Source organism: Sarcophilus harrisii, chromosome 1 (assembly GCF_902635505.1).
Source record: "Sarcophilus harrisii chromosome 1, mSarHar1.11, whole genome shotgun sequence".
Lineage (NCBI taxonomy): Eukaryota > Metazoa > Chordata > Mammalia > Dasyuromorphia > Dasyuridae > Sarcophilus > Sarcophilus harrisii.
In genome coordinates this window covers 132706017-132727475 of record NC_045426.1, presented here as the reverse complement: position 1 = coordinate 132727475, position 21459 = coordinate 132706017, and the positions used below count along the sequence as shown (strand labels likewise).

At 33.8% G+C, this 21459-nt stretch overlaps 1 protein-coding gene across 1 annotated transcript in view; it reads right to left on the bottom strand.

Moving 5' to 3' along the window:
- C7 (complement C7) overlaps positions 1 to 21459 on the bottom strand; it is a 60521-nt gene that overhangs the window by 22557 nt on the left and 16505 nt on the right. The window contains exons 7-12 of the mRNA XM_012541419.3: positions 19594 to 19728; positions 17761 to 18004; positions 8458 to 8571; positions 5719 to 5885; positions 1646 to 1874; positions 288 to 459 (exon numbers count right to left, since the gene is read on the bottom strand). Of these exons, the coding sequence (XP_012396873.1) occupies positions 288 to 459; positions 1646 to 1874; positions 5719 to 5885; positions 8458 to 8571; positions 17761 to 18004; positions 19594 to 19728 (1061 nt within the window). The remainder of the gene's footprint in view (positions 1 to 287; positions 460 to 1645; positions 1875 to 5718; positions 5886 to 8457; positions 8572 to 17760; positions 18005 to 19593; positions 19729 to 21459) is intronic.

Below are 21459 nucleotides of genomic sequence, written 5' to 3'. Positions count from 1 at the left end.
GGGTCCTCAAACTTTTTAAATAGGGGGCCAGTTCATTGTCCCTCAGACTGTTGGAGGGCCAGACTATAGTAAAAACAAAAACTTTGTTTTGTGGACCTTTAAATAAAAAAATTTCATAGCCCTGGGTGAGGGGGATAATCGTCCTCAGCTGCCACATCTGGCCAGCCGTAGTTGGAGGACCCCTGCAGTCTATACCATAATATTCATAAAAAACAACAATAAGAAATAAGAAAATGCTTTTGTGGAGGGGGGGGGGTTGTCATTCAAAAGATTTGTTTTCATTTTACCGAAAATGCTCCAACTCTTCATTTTGGCAGGGCTGTGTTTCAAATGCATCTCCAATACAGAATTTGCCACCTCCACTAGGACGGGGATTATCACAACTTCGTCTCCTTACTTTCTTCCCCACCATACAAGTACTCCAAGGAGACCAGCAACCCCATCTTCCATCAACAGCTCCTATTGGTCAAGAGATGTGTAGGTTAAGAATATGATACCCTAATAAGGGTAAAGGTTTTTTTTTTTTGTTGTTGTTGTTGTTTTTTAGTTTGGGAGTTAATTCTTCAGAATTTAAATTCATATACCTCGTTTATGCATTTACTTGGGACTGAGAGGGACCATACAATTGAAGAATTTCAATCATCCCCAAATCATTCTTCTGTGTATGATGCATTTAGAAGATATTTTCCAAACAATCAATGAGTTCCCTAACACTGGTTAAGTAGGGCTCACTCTACTCTAGCAGCAATTATGATAGAGCTTACATTAAGTACATAGTGCTTCCGTTTGATCTTTTTAATTTCAAATGTCAGTTGATGTCTTTTGTTTTTAAATTACTTTCATTTCCAAATATATCACTGCCTCTTCCCCTAATCTCAGACATTCCTTGTAAGCAATGAAGCAAACAATAAGCTTTTATTAATCATCTATTATGAGCTGTTTTTATGCAATGAAGAATACAAAAGAAATAAAAATAATTCAGCAAAAATCACCAATATATCAACTGAAGTCTCACATCATACACAATATTCCATAGCTAAGCCAGGATTCAAAATATCTGATTCCAAATCCAGATCTCTCTGTTATTCCAGTTAGAAAACAGGGGTTTGGACTGCTTAAGAGACTTACTTGAGGTAATTTAGCCTGTAGGGAGTGGGGATGGGAGATGAATTAGAACCTAAATCCCTATATTTTTAGTTATGCCCTTAACATCCCTCCTAATACACATACACACATGAATGTAAGCAAGTGGACAGTGTTCTCTCATCAACACTGGAGGAATGTAACTGCTCCCTTAAAACTCCTCTTGAAAGATAGAGATTGATGACACAATGCTCCTGGTCTGCCTGAGGGGTGGAGTTGGGGACAAACTGAAAAGTAGGTGAGACCCTGTTCTTCTGCCTTCCATTTTGAAGAGAGAGGCCATTGGGTGCCTGTGTCTCTTCAGAGAAACATCCCTGAAATGAAAAACTCTGGGAAGAAGTAGTCATGCCTTTTCTCTTAAAATCAGAAGCAAGAAAACCAAGATTTCATTTCTCCATAGGGATTGAGTACTCAATCTGTCTCCACCAAGCATTGCTAATGCTACCTACAGTCAGATGCCGAAGTGCCAAAATTAGCTTCAGGAAATAGAGTGAATACTGACCTGCCTGATCTTCCACAAGGAATCCGTGCTCGCAGGCAATACCAAATGTGTAAGGTTTGCAATGGCACTGGCACTGGGTTCCCACAACTACTGCCAGACCACCATTTTTACAAGGCCTGCAATGACAAGGGTCGAATTCTGCCAGATACTCCTCAATTGCTCTTTTCAGATACAACCTTTTGACCGAGGCACAGGGAACCTCTTTCACAAGCTCATACAGCGGTGCAAGCTATAAATTAAGAAAAATGAACACATGGATTACTTTAGGAAGCAGCCTCTGACCTATGACTCTGAAGAAATACCTCTGAATCAAATCCTGATTATTGTTTTGTTCTTTTTCTAAATCTAAAAGATAAAATTTTTTTTTTATTTTCCTGAGAATTCAGGCAAGTCAAAATGAGCACTCAATGTGGGTTCTCTAAAACAAAACTTTTTCCACTCAAAACATGTAGTCTAGTATTCTCCATTCCTGGAATAAGTTACCTCCCACATTTTTGATGATTAAAATCCTTGCCATTCTTCAAGGCCTTTCAGGAGCTTTCTCCTTTGAAACTATCACATGTCTCTCTCTGGATTGCTCCTGTGCCCTCATAACATAATATCTATTTGTGTATTTCTCTGATTTTCCCTACCAGAAATTTTTATGTGATCCCAGATATACAGATATATAAAATAGATATGCAAATCAAACATTTACTGATAATAAATCATAATCTTGCAACACCCACATTCAGTAACATGATCCTGTATGAGGTCTTGGCCCACACCTTTAAAAAACTGGGCTCTATAAAAAGAAAGCAAAGAAAATCCCTTCAAACAGATGAAAGATTATGAGGAAATTGTGATCTAGCAGCTCTCCATTTCTACCAAGGAAAACAAAAGAAAATGGACTAGAAATGCAAAAGAAAAGTAATACCTGACACCCATTTTAGCACCTTGAGGTTTACTTTATCTGATCTAACCTTGTGAAGGTATTTATGACTAATTTTTCTTTATAAGAGGAGAAAGCAAACTCTCAAAAAGCATAATTCAATTCAATTGAGTTCAATAATTATTAAGGACTTAATATGTTGAAATCATTGTGATAAGTGCTGGGAATACAAAAAGAGGCAAAAAACAATCCTGCCCTCCAGGAGTTTACAATCTGATGGGACAGACAATATACAAATAAATATATACAAAGGAAGTTATATTCAGGATAAATAAGAAAAAAATGCTACTGTGCCCTCATAACATAATATCTATTTGTGTATTTCTCTAATTTAAAAATGGAAAGCACTAGAATTCAGAGGGTTTAGGAAAGGTTTCCTTTTGGAGATAGTATTTTTTTTTCTTAATAGTGTTTTATTTTTCCAAATACATTCATGCAAAATTAGTTTTCAGCATTCACCTTTGTAAAACTTTGTGTTCTGAATTTTTCTCCCTCTCCTCCCCTTTTTCCCCCTCCCAAGACAGAAAGCAATCTGACATAGATTAAACACGTACAATTCTTCTAAACATATTTCCATATTGGTCATGCTGTGCAAAAAAAAAAAAAAGAAAGAAAGAAAGAAAGAAAGAAAGATCAGATCAAAAGGGGGAAAAAGCAAACAAGCAAGAAAAAAAAAAAGTGAAAATACTATGATTTGATCCACATTCTGTTTCCATACTTCTCTCTCTGCATGTGGATGACATTCTATCACAAGTCTGTTGGCATTGCTTTAAATAACCTTATTATCACATATTCTTCTTCTTCTTGTTGTATACAATGTTTTCTTGGTTCTGCTCACTTGATATCAATTGATGTAAGTCTTTCCAGGCCTTTCTGAAATCAGCCTGCTCATCATTTCTTACAGAACAATAATATTCCATAACATTCATATACCATAATTTATTCAGCCATTCTCCAACTGATGGGCATCTATCCAATTTCCAGTTCCTTGCCACTACAAAAAGGGCTGCCACAAACATTTTTAGATATGTGGGTGCTTTCCTTGTTTTTATTCTGGGATGCAGAATTCATAGAGACACTGCTGGGTCAAAGGGTATGCATCATTTTGCAGTCTTTGGGCATAGTTCCAAATTGCTAGGAGGTAGTTTTTTAAAGAACTTAAAAGAAGTCAGGTAGATCAGCACTCAGAATGAGAAGAGAGAACATTTCAGGCATGGGGAACAGCCAGGAAAAACTCCCAGAGCAGAAAGATAGGGTGTTTTGTATGAGGAACAGCCAGGAGACCATCATCACTGGGTTGAAATGTATGTGTTGGGGAATAAGATATAAGAAGCCTAGAAAGGTAGGAAGGGGGCTAGGATATAAAGGGTTTTGAATATCAAACAGTGTTTTGTATTTGATCTGGAGGCAATGAGAAGACACTGGAGTTTATTGAGTGGGGAGGTGACATAATCACCCTTGTGTTTTAGTAAAAACACTTTAGCAACTGAATGGAGAATGGTTTGGAGTAAGGAGAGACTTGAGGCAGGCAGAACCATCAGCAGGCTATTGCTGTAAGCAAGTCATGAGGTTATGAGGGCCTACACGAAAGCAGTGGCCATGTCAGAGAAGAGAAGGGGCTATTTTCAGGAGAAGCTACAAAAGTGAAATTGGCAGGTACTGGCAATAACTTGGATAGGGAAGATGAAAAATAATGAGGAATTCAGAATAACTACTAAACCTGAGGGATTGGGAGGTTGATATTGTCTTTTACAGTAAAAGAGAAGATAATAATAGAGAAGGGTTTGGAGCAAAGATAATAAATTGAGTTTTGGATATATTGAACTTCAAATGTCTCCTGGACATCCAGTTCAAGACTAAAAGATAGTTGGAAATGCACATTTGGAAGTCAGCAAAGAATTTGGGGCAGGAAAGGTAGATTTGAGAATCATCAGCATGAAGATGGCAATTAAATCCACAGGAGCTGATGAGATCACCAAGTGAAGTAATATAGAGGAAGAAGGGAAGAGAGCCCAGGACAGAGCCTGTCTATGGTTAAAGGGCATGATTTTGTTGGAGTATCCAGCAAAGAATATAAAGGAGTATCAGTCGGGTAGGTAAGAGGGAGAGTGGTGTCCTAAAATTGTACAGAGAAGAGAGTTCAGAAAAGAGTGATTAACAGTATCAAAGGCTTCAGAAAGGAAAAGGAGAATGAGGATTAAGAAAATGCTTGTGGATTTAGCAAATAAAACTTCATTAGGAGATTTGGAGAGAGTATCTTCAGTGATATAGTAAGGCCAAAAGCCAGATTGTAAGAGGTTAAGAAGAGTGAGAGGAGAGAAAGTAAAAGCACCTATTGAAGTCAGCCTTCATGTCATGTTTAGCTACAAAGGGCAGATGAGATGTTGGGTAATAGCCATGAAGGAAAGATTAAGTGAGGATTTTTTTTTCAGGATAGAGGAGACATGCGAATGTTTGCAGGTAATAGAAAATGAGCCAATTGAAAGGTAGACACTGAAAATAAATGAGAGTGGGGATGACAGAAAGGGCAATTGTTTGGAGGAGATGGGATAGAATGAGATTACTCACAGCTATCAAGTGGGAGATCTAGCATTCCAACCTAGGTTTGCTGACTCCAGAACCAGTATTTTCCCACCATATCTCAATTAATCAGCAAAATAAATAACCTGACTTAGAAGGATGATTGGTTTAACTCAAAAATGAGTAACCCATTAAATATGGAATTTCTGTACTTGGAGAGCCTTAAAAAATAAAAATAGAAAACCATCTGCCATAGATATTTTAGATTTAGATCACTTGGAGGGAGGAAGCAAGACCAAGTGATCTCCTCTCTAAGCTTTGGCTCCTTCTGAGTATAGGGCCAAAGTAAAACCCAAACAAAAGCAACTAATAATTAGAAATAAGAATTTTGTGACTAATTTCCCTTGTTCTATATTTAGCACTAAACTTTTCCTGATAAAATAGAATCAATCTGACAAAGTATTTACAATTCTTTATTATTGTATTTGCATACATTTTACTGTATGAAGCAGAATTTGACTGCAGGAAATAAATACTAGAGTAGTCTCTTTTTAACCATTTCATTTTATTAATACAAATAAACATATCTGCCCCCTGCTGCCTGAAATAGAACATCACTTACCTTTTGTTTTATTACTTGGGGATATTGTCCCACAGTTGCAGCCCATGAAGCATACCGGCGTCTATTTACATCAGGATCATCTATATTTATATAACTAAGACCAGCTACCAAAGCTGGACTTCCTCCCTTGACAACTGCATTGCCATGGAGCAATTTGTTTTTTGTTTCTATATAAGAAGGAATTTAAAATATCAAGTAAGAATATGGAAATGCATGTAAAATGAAAATTCTAGCAAGCATTCACAAACAGCGTTAAGAATTACAGAAGCATAAAATATAAATAAGATTTTAATAAACACAAAATGAATTGTGGTCTGAACCTTTAAAGGAAGTACCCATATCAGTGATTCAAAATGTTTCTGACATAAGGGCATTGATCAGAGGAATCCCTGTTCCCAAATCAACTTAAAATCTTATCATGAATTTTAATTAGGAGGCATCTAAGGGACCCCTCAATTTGGATTATAAATATGGCCACTGATACCCTGATAAAAGGATAGAAGGAACTCTGATAATCGGCTGACTGATGATAGAGCTAGTCCTTTTTATGGACTAAAATTTAAGCTGTGAGACTTTATCTCTCTGTCTTTCATTCTCTCTTGGACTTTAAGAAGACAGACCAGAATTTCAGTAAAGAAAATCTGTGCTCTGTGGGGTTTGAATAAGCTATGCCCATGCACAAATTTATTTTTCAAGGAGAAGATTATAGCAGAAACATAAGACACAGGTAAATTCAACCTTGCACACATCCCTGGATTTGAAACTATGCATATTCTGTAACTCAGTATCTGGTATCAACCAGTACTTAGTCTATTAAAGAAAAAGGAAAAGGACCTATCGGTATATAAATATTTAAAGCAGCTCTTTGGTAAGTAGCAAATAATTGAGAACTGGGTGGGGAACCATCAATTGAGTAATGACTAATCAAATTATGGAATATGAATTTAATGGAATACAATTATTTCACTAGAAGTCATGAAAAGGATAGTTTCAGAAAATCTGAAATTATACACAGTAAAGTGAAAAGAATCAGAAAAGCTAATATTCAATAATAACTTTGTAAAGACAAACAACTTTGGAAAATTCAAGAATTCTAACCATCCAAAATTGCAGAGGAACAATAATGAAATATGCTGACCACCTACTGATAGGCAAAGGAATTGGGGTATAGAATAAGACATACTTTTTTTGACTATGACCAATGTGGAGATTTCTTTTACTTGACAATGAAAATTTAATACAAGATTTTTCCCCCCTTTTTTTCCCATTAAGAATGGGGATAAAAGGAGGAAAGTAAAGAAAACAGATTCTTGTTCATTGAAAAAGTTATTTTTAAAAATAAAGGCATATGGCAGAGGCAGACTTGTTCATGCTTACTTAGCTCAAGAGTTTAGTCCATAGACAATATTCATAAACTCCAACTCATGCAAAGGAGAGGAAATTTTATCTTCCTTTGGCAGGGTTATTTGGGAATATAGCTTTCTAGACAAAGAAGGGAGATTTCCTAAACTTCTACAACTTTGGGAGTTGCCTGGGAGTTATATAGGATCATGTAGCCAGTATATGGAAGAAATGAGACCCAAATCCAAATCTTTTTGGATTCAAAGCTGGCTCTTTGAGCATAAGTCATACTGTCCCTCATTAGAAACAAAAAAGATGTGTGTGAATAAATCAAAACCGAAAAAGGAAAAAAAATCTATGAGAATCTATTTTAAAATCCCTTTTTTGGAGGGGTCCTAAGGTAAGAACAAGAAGCAGACCTATAACTGATGTTCAGAGATTTAGACTGAAGAATTATTCCCATGAAGAGAAGGAAACTAGAGATACTAAAGCTTGGGAAGATACCATCCAAAGCAAAAAAACTTAAGTATGGCTAGCACAGGTGATAGGTCTTGCCTTCTAAGGCCCAATGCATCCCACCTCCCAAATAAAATTGTATAACAAATTTGATCTGTCTTAACTAGAAGAATTCGACAGGAAGAAAAGTCCAGAACAGAATATAAGAATATACTTTCTTCAAAGGAAAACATTGGACAAAAGAAGAAATATGTGAAGTCCTCAAAGAACTTAACAGCAACATAATAGATTCTTAACAGGAACTGAATAAAAGGCCTGCTGAATTTATTATTTCAGAATGAATTGTATTTTTTAAACTTACAGACATAAAGAATTATTCCAATTATTAATCTGTCTTCATTCACATGTGTTTTAGAAGAGAAAAAGAAAAGTGATCTTCTGAAGTCTTCTGACTCAATATGTTCTCATTATTACCAGCAAATCCCTGCTATAAATGTTGACCTATAAGGTAAATTATTCAAGAAAGAACACTAAGGAAAGATTAACAGAAAAACTTTTGGGTGTGGGAGCCTTCATATACTGGGGCTGAATAATTTTCCATCATTCTGGCCTAAAGGAAGGTCCCTGATTATTTTGTTAATTAGTTATAGAGTAATGTTTTTCTTTAGTTCTACCAAGTTTAATATTCTTTCAAAAGTTAAAAGATTTCAAATAGGAAATAAAAAGTAAGAACAAAAGAAATACAAAGATAGAAGGTGCTGCTTCCAACAAACTGATTCCTTTACCTTTAGTTAGAAAAATTGAATATGACATCTCTAGTAATTACTGCGAATTACAAAGAAGATACATACTTCTTACCTTTGCATGGCACTTTTATAAACATTGATCATATTATAAAATATTTTTAATTCATAAACAAATTTAATGAAACATTGAACTCACCTGAAGCCAATTTTAATAACTCAATAAGTTCCTCACATTTCTGCTTAGATACTTTAACAAAAAAAAGATTCAACTTTCGTGAGGTACATTCCTGCATGTCAAGTAAGCTAAAATCTGAAAGAAAAAAAATATGATTAACTTTCTGTATTAACTTAAAACCTCATTTGTTTGGGTTTTTTTTTCCTTTCTTTGATAGCCATTACTATCAAATGGAACAATGGAACATCTCAACTAATCAAATAATATGCATGAAAAAACATTTTTTAAACTGTAAAGCAAAATTAAAATGTAAACTATAAAGCAATATTCTAATATTCAAATTAGTGTCATTATAATTATTATTCTTTTTGTTCATTTTTCATTAGTTCTGTGAGGTCAGCTCTGGGGGAAAACTGCAGTTTTGGTCATGACTGAATCTCTAGAAAAGGCAGTTCTATCCATTAACTGTGGTCATAAATAATAGAGAGTATAGTAAAAAAGAAGTGGATCAAGATATGGCCTTGGAATTGAGGAGATTGAGATTCAAGTCTTAACTCTTAGGAGCATGTAGTTCATTTAACCTCTTTAGTGGTCCATGCAATCTCTAAGATTACAATTTTGCAGAAAATTGCAAAACAATTTATAGTTAATTGAATGGTTGATTTATGTCAGAGGAAGGAGTTTTCATATCTGTTCACTATAACAATGAAACCACAGGTTCAAAGAAATTAATAATAACAACAATTAACATTTATGTGGTATTTAGTGTGCACTAGACACTGTACTAAATACTTAAATAAATATTTACAATTATTATCTCATTTGATCCTTATAACCCTGAGAGTTGTTATTATCTTCATTTTATAGTTGAAGAAAATAGGCAGGCAGAAGCAAACATGATATGCTCAGAGTCACACAATTGATAAGAGTCTGAGAGCAAATTTGAACTCAGATCCATGCTGACTCCTGGCCCAGTACCCTATATACTGTGTAACCTATTTTCAGCATCAGCTGTGTTTGCTGGTGTGGGAGAAGATAATGTGCCCTAGCTCCAAGGCCTGAAGAATGGTTTAATGAGAATGGTTTTATCTTTCCTTCTAAGTAGATTTATAACTTTAGCCAACTTACTCAATTTTTCAATCTCAATTCTTCCATCATGAATCCAACTATTTTGAAAAGCATTTAGAACTATAACCAAAAAGCTATGAAATTGTTTATATTCTCTGACCTAGCAATAATGCTACTAGATTTATGCCCCAAAGAGATAAACGAAAGAAGGAAAAGATACACATGTGCAAAAATTGCATTGCATTTTTGTGATGCAAAGGGAAGTGAGCAGAATTACTATACAGTAACAGCAATATTGGAAAAATATAGAAGTTTTGAAAACTTAGTAACTTTGATTAGTACGATGACCCATTATAATTCCAAAGCATTCACAATGTAATTTGGAACATCCAAATAGATAACTGATGAATTCAGAGTGCAGACTGAGGCATATTTCTTTTTCTTGCTTTTTAAAAAACATGGCTAATACGAAAATTTGTTTTGTACTACTATACAAATGTTTTGGGAGTTTTTGTTTGTCTGTTTGTTTTGCTTTTTCAATGAGAGAGGGAGGAAGGAAAAATTTGGAATTCATAAAATTAAAAGTAAGAAATAAAACTAATCTTAAAATGTTGTTTTTAAGTTGTGAGGTTGAAAAATAAGTACTTTTCATTATTTTTACAGTGAAGAAGATGACTTAAAATAAGATGAGGACAATCGGTGAGTGAATTTTAAAAAGAAATACTGAAATGTAATAGCCTCAGAGAATTTGTTTCTGTGCTAAATTTGGTCATTTTGAAATGTAAAAAGCACATTTCATGAATAGCAGATAAATGTCTCAGAATGCATTTCATCTGAAGAGTGACAGGGATCATTGAAAATCTGACCACTTTCATACCCTTCCCATAAATTCACTGTTGTTTCTTAATTATAGACGTTGATATTTGCATCTCAGAGTACAAGAAGCAAACTAATCAATAAGTGCGATTATCATAACAAGAAAAGGATAAAACAACATTCTTGGATGAGTGAAAATCTGGGTCAAGGTATCAGTCATGAAAGAGAAAGGAGTGGACAAAGCAGAGTGAGTCCTGGGACTGCAGTCAATCTTGTTAGAAGGAAGAAAGAAATTAATCAATAAATAGTTCCTGTGTACCTACTACCATGTACTGTGAAGGTTGTATAAAAACAAAAGAAATTATTTCTGTCCTGAAAGAGATTCCAGATTAGTTGGGGAGAGTAAACAAATACAAACAATTATATTAAGAGCCAAATAACTGTCAGATGAAAAATAGAAACAATGCATTTCCTAATAACTCTAAGGATGAAGAATTTATTTCTAGCTAAGATAGCCAGAGACGGCTCATGAAGGAAATGGGAATAGAGGCTTCTAGAAATTATTATCTTAGTACAGAGGAGATATGGGAGGGAGGGCAAAGTTAAAATGGACAGGTCTTTGTCTGAGCTCTTCCTGGCTTCCCTTAGAATCAAGCCTCTAAATGGGTTTTGGAGTCACAAAACCCACAAATATTTGGAGTGTAACGAATTTCCAGCAGAAGATATTTTGGAAGAACTTCAGGAAGAATCTGTCTCAATCTGGCAAGGGGAGAAGTGTTCAATGCAGGTTCAAAGCAGGGAGACCCAGGGTGGATAGGTCTCTATGCACTGGGAAATTTAGTAGGAGGTTCTTAGCCAAAAATACAGCAGTGTTCATTACTCTGTCCTGGTTCAGAAGCCAATGGATCAGCAGACTAGCTGTAAGACATCCAACACAACAACAAAAGGCAAATAGTGAGCCCCTTAACCCCCTCCCCAGGACTTGGCCAGGACCACCAAGCTTGGGAAAGAAGCTGGCAGCACCAGCCCAGGCAGTGTGAAGCTGCTGTCACCTTTAGAGGAAGTTTGACCTAAGAGCAAACCTCAACCTTTAAAAATTAGCAAAAAAGCAAAAAGAGTTCTAACCATATAGTTATGGAGACAGGGAAGAACAGACTTCAAACCCTGAGGACATTAAAGGCAAAACAACTTCTCAAAAGATTCTTTTGGAAGAAGTCAAAAAGATCTTTTAAAAGAGTTTAGAAGAAAATAGAGAAAGGAAATGAGAGTTTTACAGGTGAGTGTGGAAAAGAAACAGAAATTATTTGAAGAAAATGCCTAAAAAAAATACATTTGGCAAAATGGAAAAATAATACAACTCCTTGAAAAACAGATGTGGTGAGATGGAAACAAAGAACAATTCCCTAAAAAATAGAATTGATGAAATGGAAAAAAATCCAATGAACAAAACAACTCATTTAAAAGTTGAATTGGCCAAGTGCAAAAGGAGGTTAAAAAAAGCTAACTGAAGAAAATAATTCACTAAAATTTAGAATTGAACAAATGGAAGTGATCAAGAATCAATCAACAAAACCAAAAAAAAAATGGGGAAAAAAAAGAAAATGTAAAATACCTCATTGGAAAAGCAATTGATCTGGAAAATAGATTCAGGAGAGACAATCTAAGAATTATTAGACTACCTGAAAACCATGATGAAAAAAGAGCCAAGCCAAAATCTTTCAGGAAATCATCAAGGAAAACTGCCCTGATGTCCTAGAATTAAAGAGTAAAATAATCATTGAAAGAATCCACCAATCACTCCTGAAAGAGATCCCAAAATGAACACTCCATAGATGGATAGATAGAGATAGAGATATGTAGATATAGCATAGATATAGTATAGATAGAATATCATAGATAAATTTCAGAATTATCAGATCAAGGAGAAAATACTGTAAGCAGCCAAAAAGAAACAATTCAAATATTGAGAAGACATAATCAGGATTACCCAGAACCTAGCAGCTTTCATTTTAAAGGATAGAAGGGCCTGGAATGTGATATTTCAGAAGGCAAAGGAGCTGGGACTACAGTCAAGAATCAACTATCCAGCAAAATTAAGCATTACATATTTAAAGACTGTATTAAAAGATGAATATTCAATAAAATGAGGGATTTTCATTTGTTTTTTGATGAAAAGAGCAGAGCTGAACAAAAATTTTGATTTTCAAATACCAAGCTCAAGAGAAGCATAAAAAGGTAAAAAGGGAAGGAAAAAAAACTATGTTTTTAAAAGGTTAAAATGTATATATCCCCATGTGGGAAGAAATGTTTAATGCTTGAGAACTGTATTTCATTAGGGATATACTTAGAGAGTGTAGATGTAATTTGACTTTATTGTGATGATATTAAAAAAAAAGAACTAGAAGTGGAAAAGAGTGGAAGAGGAGGAAAGGGGAGGTTAAAATGGGATAAATTATATCATATGAAGAGCCCAAAAAGACTTATTACAATTGAGGGAAAGAAAAAAAGGGGAATGAGTATTGTGTGAATCTTAATCTCATCAGATTTGGCACAAAGAGAGAATATCAAATATATTGAGTTTGATAGAGAAACTTGTCTCACTTTATGAGGAAGAAGGAAGGGAAAGGGGAAAAAAGAAAGGAAGGGGCTAATAGAAGGGAGAACAGAAGTAGAAGAGGAAAAGAATAAGAAAGGGGGAGGGACTGTAAAAAGAAAGGACAGATTGAGGGAGTTGGTGGTCAGAAGCAAGAAAGAGGGAAAGAAAAAAGAAAAGTATAACTTGGGGAAAATAAGATGATGGGAAATACAGAGTAATTTTAACTGTGAATGTGAATGGGATGAACTCTCCCATAAAACAGGAGCAAATAGAAGACTGCATTAAAAGCCAGAATCCTACAATATGTTGTTTACAAGAAACACATTTAAAGCAGAATGATAAATACAGGGTAAAGGTAAAAGGCTGGAGTAGTCTCTATTATGCTTCAGCTGAAATTAAAAAAAAAAAAAAAAAAGCAGGAATAGTAATCCTGATCTCAGATCAAGGAAAAGCAAAAATAGATCTAATTAAAAGAGATAAGGAAGGAAACTACATTTTACTAAAGGGTACCATATCAATACTAAACATATAGGCACCAAGTGGTATAGTATCCAAATTCCTAAAGGAGAAATCAAAAGAGATGCAAGAAGTAGACAGCAAACCTATACTAGTAGGGGATCTCAACTTTGCTCTATCAGAACTAGATAAATTGAATCACAAAATAAATAAGAAAGAAGTTAAGGAGGTAAATAGAATTTTAGAAAAGTTAGGTATGATAGACCTTTGGAGACAATTGAATGGGGACAGAAAGGAATATACATGGTGGTACATGGAATCTACCAAAAAAAATGACTATGTATTAACACATAAAAACCTCAAAATCAAATGCAGAAAGGCAGAAATATTATGTGCATCTTTTTCAGATCATGATGAAATAAAAATTACATGTAATAAAGAGCTAGGGAAAATAGACCAAAAATTAATTGGAAACAAAATAATCTCACCCTAAAGAATGAGTGGATAAAACAACAAATCAAAAACACAATTGATAATTTCATTCAAGAGAATGATAATAATGAGACAACATACCAAAATTTATGGCATGCAGCCAAAGCTGTTTTTAGGAGAAATTTTGTATCTCTAGGTGCTTACTTGCTTCAAAGAGAAGATCAATTAAGTAGATATTCAACTAAAAAAGCTAGAAAAAAGACAAATTAAAAACCCCCAAGTAAACACCAAATTTAAATTTCTGAAAACAAAAGGGGAGATTAATATAATTAAAAGTAAGAAAACTATTGAACTAATAAAAAAAACTGAGTTGGTTTTACTTTTAAAAATCAACAAAATAGCTAAACCTTGAATTTGATTAGAAAAGGGAAAGAAGAAAATCAAATTGCTAGTATCAAAGACGAAAAGGATGAACTTTCCACCAATGAAGAGGAAATTAGAGCAATAATTAGGAATTATTTTGCCCAATTGTATGCTAATAAATCTGATAATCTAAGTGAAATGGATGAATACTTACAAAAATATAGATTTCCCAGAATTTGAATATTCCCATTTTAGAAAAAGAAAATGAACAAGCAATTAATCAGCTCTCTAAGAAAAAATCTCTAGGGCCAGATGGATTTATAAGAGAATTCTGTCAAACATTTAAAGAACAATTAATTCCAAAATTATGCAAATTATTTGGGAAAATAGGGAAAGAAGAAGTCCTACCAAATTCTTTTTATGACATAGATATGGGGCTGATATCTAAATCAGTTAGGGTCAAAACAAAGAAAGAAAATTATAGGCCAATTTCCCTAGTGAAATCTTAAATAACATATTAGCAAAGAGATTACAGCAAATTATCCCCAAGATAATACACTATGACCAAGTAGGATTTATACCAGGAATACAGGGCTGCTTCAATAGATGCAGAAAAGTATTTTACAAAATCCAATACACATTCCTATTATAAATACTAAGAGAACATAGGAATAAATGGAGTTTCCCTTAAAATTATTGGTAGCATCTATTTAAAACCATTAGCAAGTGTCATGTATAATGGGGATAAACTAGAAGCATTTCCAATAAGATCAAGGATGAAACAAGGTTGTCCACTATCCCTATTACTATTCAGTATTATATTAGAAATGTTAGCTTTAGCATGAAGAGAAGAAAAAGAAATTAAAGGAATTAGACCAGATAATAAGGAAACCAAATTATCACTCTTTGCAAATGATATCATGGTATACTTAGAAAATCTTAGAGAATCAACTAAAAAACTATTAGAAACAAGTAACAATTTTAGCAAAGTTGCAGGATACAAAATTAATCCACCTTAATCATCAGCATTTTTATATATCACCAACAAAGTCCAGCAACAAGAGATACAAAGAGAAATTCCATTTATAAATAACTGTAGATAACATAAAATATTTGAGAGTCTATCTACCAAGCAAAATCAGTTTATGAACAAAATTACAAAATACTTTCCACACAAATAATGTCATATCTAATCAGTTGGAAGAATATCATCTGTTCATGAGTAGGCCAAGCTAATATAATAAAATGACAATACTACCTAAATTAATCCACTTATTCAGTGCCATACAAATCAAAGTGCCAAAAATTAAAGAGATACAAAAAATAAAGTTCATTTGGAAAAATAAAGGGTCAAGAATTTCAATGGAATTAATGAAAAAAATGCAAAAGAAGGTAGCCTAGCTGTACCAGATGTAAAACTATATTATAAAGCAGTGGTCATCAAAAACATTTAGTACTGGCTAAGAAATAGAGTAGTTGATCAGTGTAATAGGTTAAATTCACAAGATACAATAGTTAGTGACTATAGTAATCTAGTGTTTGGTAAACTCAAAAACCCCAGCTTCTGGGTGTAAAAATTCAGTATTTGACAAAAATTGGAAAGCAGTATAGCAGAAACTAGGCATTGACCAACACATAATAACATATACAAAGATAAGGTCGAAATGGGATCATAATTTAGACATAAAGAGTGATATTATAAGCAAATGAGAAGAACAAAGGATAGTCTACCTCTCAGATCTGTAGAGAAGGAAGGAATTTGTGACCAAAAAAAACTAGAGTACATTTTGAAATGCAAAATAGATAATTTTGATTATATTAAGTTAAAAAGTTTTTGTACAAATAAAACCAAAGCAGACAAGATTAGAAAGGAAGCAGAAAGCTGGGAAATAATGTTTACATCCAAGGATTCTGATAAAGGCCTCATTTCTAAAATATATAGATAAAACTTTATAAGAATTCAAGCCATTTTCCAATAGACAAATGATCAAAGAATATGAACAGACAATTTTCAGATGAAATTAAAACCATTTCTAATCATGTGAAAAAATGCTCTAAATCACTAATGGTCAGAGAATGCAAATTAAGATACCTTTGAGATATCACTTTACACCTCTTAGACTGTCTAAGATGACAGGAAAAGATGATAAATGTTGGAGGAGATGTGGGAAACTTGGGATACTAATACATTGTAGGAGGAGCTGTGAACAGATCCAACCATTTTGGAAAGCAATATGGAACTATGCCCAAAGGGCTGTCAAATTGTGCATATGCTTTGATCCAGCAGTATCTCTACGGGGCCTATATCCAAAGGAGATCATAAAAAAGGGAAAAGGAGCTACATGTGCAAAAATGTTTTAGCAGCCTTTTTGTACTGGCAAAGAACTGGAAACTGAGTGGATGCCCATCAGTTGGAGAATGGCTAAATAAGTATAGTACATGAATGTAATAGAATATTATTGTTCTAAAAGAAATGACGAGCAGGATGATTTCAGAAAGGCCTGGAAAGGCTAATATGAACTGATGCTAAGTGAAATGAGTAGAACCAAGAGAATATTGTACACATCAACAAGATTATGCAGTGATCAATTCTGATGGATATGGCTTTTTTCAACAAGGAAGTGATTCAGGCCAGTTCCAATGAACTTGTGATGGAGAGAACCACCTACATCTAGGAAGAGGATTGTCAGGACTAAATGGAGATCACAACGTAGTATTTTCACCTTTTTGTTGTTGTTTGCTTGTTCTTTGTTTTCTTTCTCATTTTTTTTGTTTGATTTGATTTTCCTTGTGCGGCATGATAATTGTGGAAATATATATAGAAGATTCACACATATTTAATATATGTTAGATTATTCACTATCTAGAGGAAAGGGTTAGGAGAAAAGAGGGGAAAAAATTGGAATGCAGGGTTTTGCAAGGGTGAATGTTGAAATCTATCTTTGTATATATTTTGAAGATAAAAAACTATTATCAAAATTTTTTTAAATAAAAAAGTAAAGAAAAAATATGCAGGCATCCCTGGTTGGAAAAGCTGAGCAAAGGGGCAGAGATGGAAAAGAAGGTATATGTAGGAAAAAGAGAGTAAACCAGTATATTAAGTATAGAGTTAATGTAGGATAGAAGAATAAAATGTGCTTTTTCTTTTAATTGCCCTTGGTAGGATGATTTTAACTTGAGGCAACTTATATGATTTTTTCCTACCTGTATGGAAAGAAGAATTTGTATGTGGGGCTACATAAGTTCTACCAAATGCAGATATCAACAAAGAAAATACATGTATTTATGATTTGGGGGTGAATACAATTTTGTCCTTTAAGAAACAGAGATTGATCCCAAAATTCTTAGATTCATGAAGAGAACACCTTTAGTACTAGTTGTTTTATCTATCATATAATATTACTTTATGGAATATTGGTTCATCAGAAAAAACAGCATTCTGGGCATAGAATATAGTTCAAACAAAGGCACAGAAATGACTATTGTGTGTGATGAAGAGAGAAGATGCTAGTTTTGACTACTTCGCAGAGTATGAGGAAGGGAAGTAATACACAAATAAACACAGAGTAACAGCACAATTTTTATAATCATACCATATTGCTTCATTTTGTCTGTGTCCACATAAAAGAGAACTTTATATTCTCCTCCTAGGGACCCAGACTGCAGATAATGAGTCCCATACAATTCAATTATTCTTCGGTAGGAGCTATAGTCGTAGAGAGAAGGGAGGTGTAAGAGATCTTTCCAAAAGAGTTCAGCAAGATTTAAAAATTCTGGTTGGTTATTAATGAACTGAGCTACTTCAACATTGTTCTGGATAACCATCAGTTGATAACTCTAAAGGAAGAACAAAAATAAATTAGAATGGTCCATCCCCAACATACACCTCACCACCACTCCCTTCCTCTATTAACCCTGTTCACAATCCCCTGTGGTATTCCATAATTAACCCTTCTGAATACAACAAAAATTAAGGGATATTCTGGAGTTCTAGTGTCCATAAAGATTCCTTGAATGGAACGGGGACATTGTCTTTTTTCTTGAATGACCTTAATGACCTTGGAGGATGAATTTTATTCCTTCTCAAGCTTGGAAGGGAAGCACTTAATTAATGGCCTAAACTCATTAAGTATTAAAAAAATCTTGATATTTATTCTAATGCTTTCTCTTAGGGAATAGAATATTCTAGAGGTAAAATTAAAAAGTTAGTTTTTACTTAAATAATTAAATTCCCTTAGATCAGGTTCAATCTATCCTATACTGAATTCTCTTTGTAACTAATAATGGTCCACTAAAGTTTCACACTCTATTTTTTCATTCAGTATTTTTCAATTGTATCCAACACTTCATGACCTCATCTGGGGAATGCTTTGCCATTTCCTTCTCCAGTGTATCATTCTGCCAGGAAATCAGAAATTGAGTGAATTGAGGCTGGATTTGAACTCAGATCTTCCTGACCAAGTCCAGTGTTCTATCTACTGACCTACCAGCTACCTCTTGTAAAATTGTTAGTAGTCCAAAACTAAAACAAACAAACAAACAAAAAAAAAACCACAAACCATTTTGCCAGTTCACTCATTTATGCCACAATCACATATTCAAATAGTAAATGCTTTCTTTTGGCTTGCATTATTAGGGAAGAGACTATTTCCAAATATGCTACAAAATATATACATTATGAATAATAATCATCTCTAAAAAATGCCTAAGCAAACACGTAGTTATTAGCTTAAATTATTTCAACTGTTTATTTTTTCCAGCATAGATGCCTAGGAGACTCAAGAACACTCAGTTATCAAGTGTTTTAGAAGTGCTTCAGATTTCTGGGGAAAAGTCCATATCCTAAATTTTTGCAAAACCATTTTAACCTCAAAGTTTATTTTGTCCAACAAAATTAACACCATCTGGTTATATCGATGCACACACCAGTTAGAAACCAATTACAATTTTCTTATGGAAGTGATTAAAAAGGTATGATGTGACCATGAATTTATTCAATAAGGACTAGGAGAATTTTTGTAGCTTCAACCTTAAAGTTAAGAAGTTTTCACTAGTGGTAAACTTTTTTCAAATACATCAATTTTCTGTCAAAAAAAAAAAAAGCCCAAGAGATTCAACAAGAACAGAATCTTTAATGAGAGAATCAAATTATAAATAAATTCCTCATCAGTACAATTTGACAATATAAATGTTCAAATCAAAGAATAGATTATTTTGGCTCCTTCCTAGTAAGATACATTCATTTTTGGCAAAAAGAAATGAAAATAACCTTTTATTAAGTTAATTTTTGCTAAATGTGAAGTTAATGATCCATCAGAAACATATTTCAGTTAAAGTCCCATACATTAGTAGCAGCAATTGACAATTACTAGAGGAAAATTGTTCTCATCCATTGACTTCTATATATTCTACAAATTTCTACTAACCTTTTCATTTCGGTTTTCATTTTTACTTGAGTCATGCTTACGTCCATGATTTGATGTAAAATGAGTTTCCTCATGTTTGATATAAGACCAACTACTATTGTAAAATTCATAACTAAAATCATTATCTACTTTCACCTGGAAAGAAAACAAAAAAATTTATTAATGGCTAAATCTGGCTTCAGAACCTACAAAAAACAACCATTACCCTTTCTATCCTTGGAAAGATTTTTGCCCATTTCCATAACTCTAGAGGCTTCTTTTCTCTGTATACAAAATGCAAAGCAAAGATCTTCACTTGTAACATTAAATAACTAAGGCTATGTATAAGAAGAAACAAGGAAGTGATTTATTAAGGATATGAGTCAATAGTGGAGGAAAGGGATAAAATAAGAAAAGGAAAAAAATCCTATTTGGCATGGAAATGTATTAAACAGTTTTGTAACAGATAAAAGCTTTTGATTGTACTTTACTTGCTTAAGCAAGTGCTCATACTAGTTTAATTTTTTCTAACGGTATATGCTACCTGAGCAGAAAAGAGAAGAAATCACTATATATGCTAGATAGAAGGGGGAAAAAAGCTATCCCAAATTTAAAATTATTTGTAACTAATATATAAGTAAGCAAGTGTAGACTGACTGCAATAGCGAAAGCATATTCATTCAATATATGTGTACTAAATACCTATTTTGTGTGACACACTGAGAAATAAAAATAAAAATAAAAAAAAGAATGAGGCCATCTTTGCAGTTCTGAAAAGTATAGGTTAGAGGCAGCAAGATGAAGTAAAGTAAATAGAGACCAGTACTAGAGTCAGGAGGACATGAGTTCAAATTTTACCTCAGACCCTTATTACCTGTGTGACCTAGACAATTAACTTAAATTGTCTTCGGGGGAAAAAAGAAAAAAAGAAAAGTTTAAGCTAGTCAAAGGGACAGAACAAGTACACAAGCAAATACCATAGGAATAAGGATTTGTCCTGTAATTTCATTGACAAAGGAAACTCCAGGATTAAAATAATTCTCTCTACCAATGTAGAAAGGCACCTTTCCTACAACTTATAGTTTTAGAGCATTTTCTTTCTACACCATAAAACAGTTAAGCTAATATGTGGCTGAGATAGGACTTGAGCCCAAGTTTTCCTGGCTTATAGGTGAAAACACCTATCTAGTGCTCTACTCCATGTTATCTGTCAACATAGTAACTAAGATAGATACTAGATACAATATGAAAGTATAATAAAAGTGTGGCAGATAAATTTAAAGAACAGAACACCAAATCAGAGAAAACTAAAAGAAATAACATTTAAACGGGGTTCGAAAGACACATTGGAAATGGATAAATATCAAAAGAGGGGGAAAAAAACAATAGGAAAAGAGACATCAGCTGCCTAAGCAGAAATAGGATAATATGATACATGTTTGAGAAATAATAGTAGTAATCCTAGTAAAGTCAGTGGCTTTCATCCATAGTAATCCAGCCACATCAGGTGCATTTTCCTAGTTCCTTCTCACTTATTCAGAGATACCAACTAACAAACTCTCCTTCCTAGAGGTTCTCACTTTTATGAAATGCAAAGATAAGGCATATTTCATTTGTGCCAATCCCACACCATATTGCTTTTTTTGGCTGCCATATCTATTATCTTGCCACATACAAACTTTACTCACAATCTTTTAAGTAGTCAATGGACAAGGTCTTCCTCTTGAGTTCAAAAAGTAAGCTTCATCTATACATGATGAGAGAGGTATGGCTAGATAGCAGTTTGTCTGCAAAAGATCTAATGGCCTCAGTGAATTAAAAGTTCCCCACTTCAGGAACATGATTAAGTGCTGAGTTGCAGAGGTCTTCCTATACATGCAAAATATA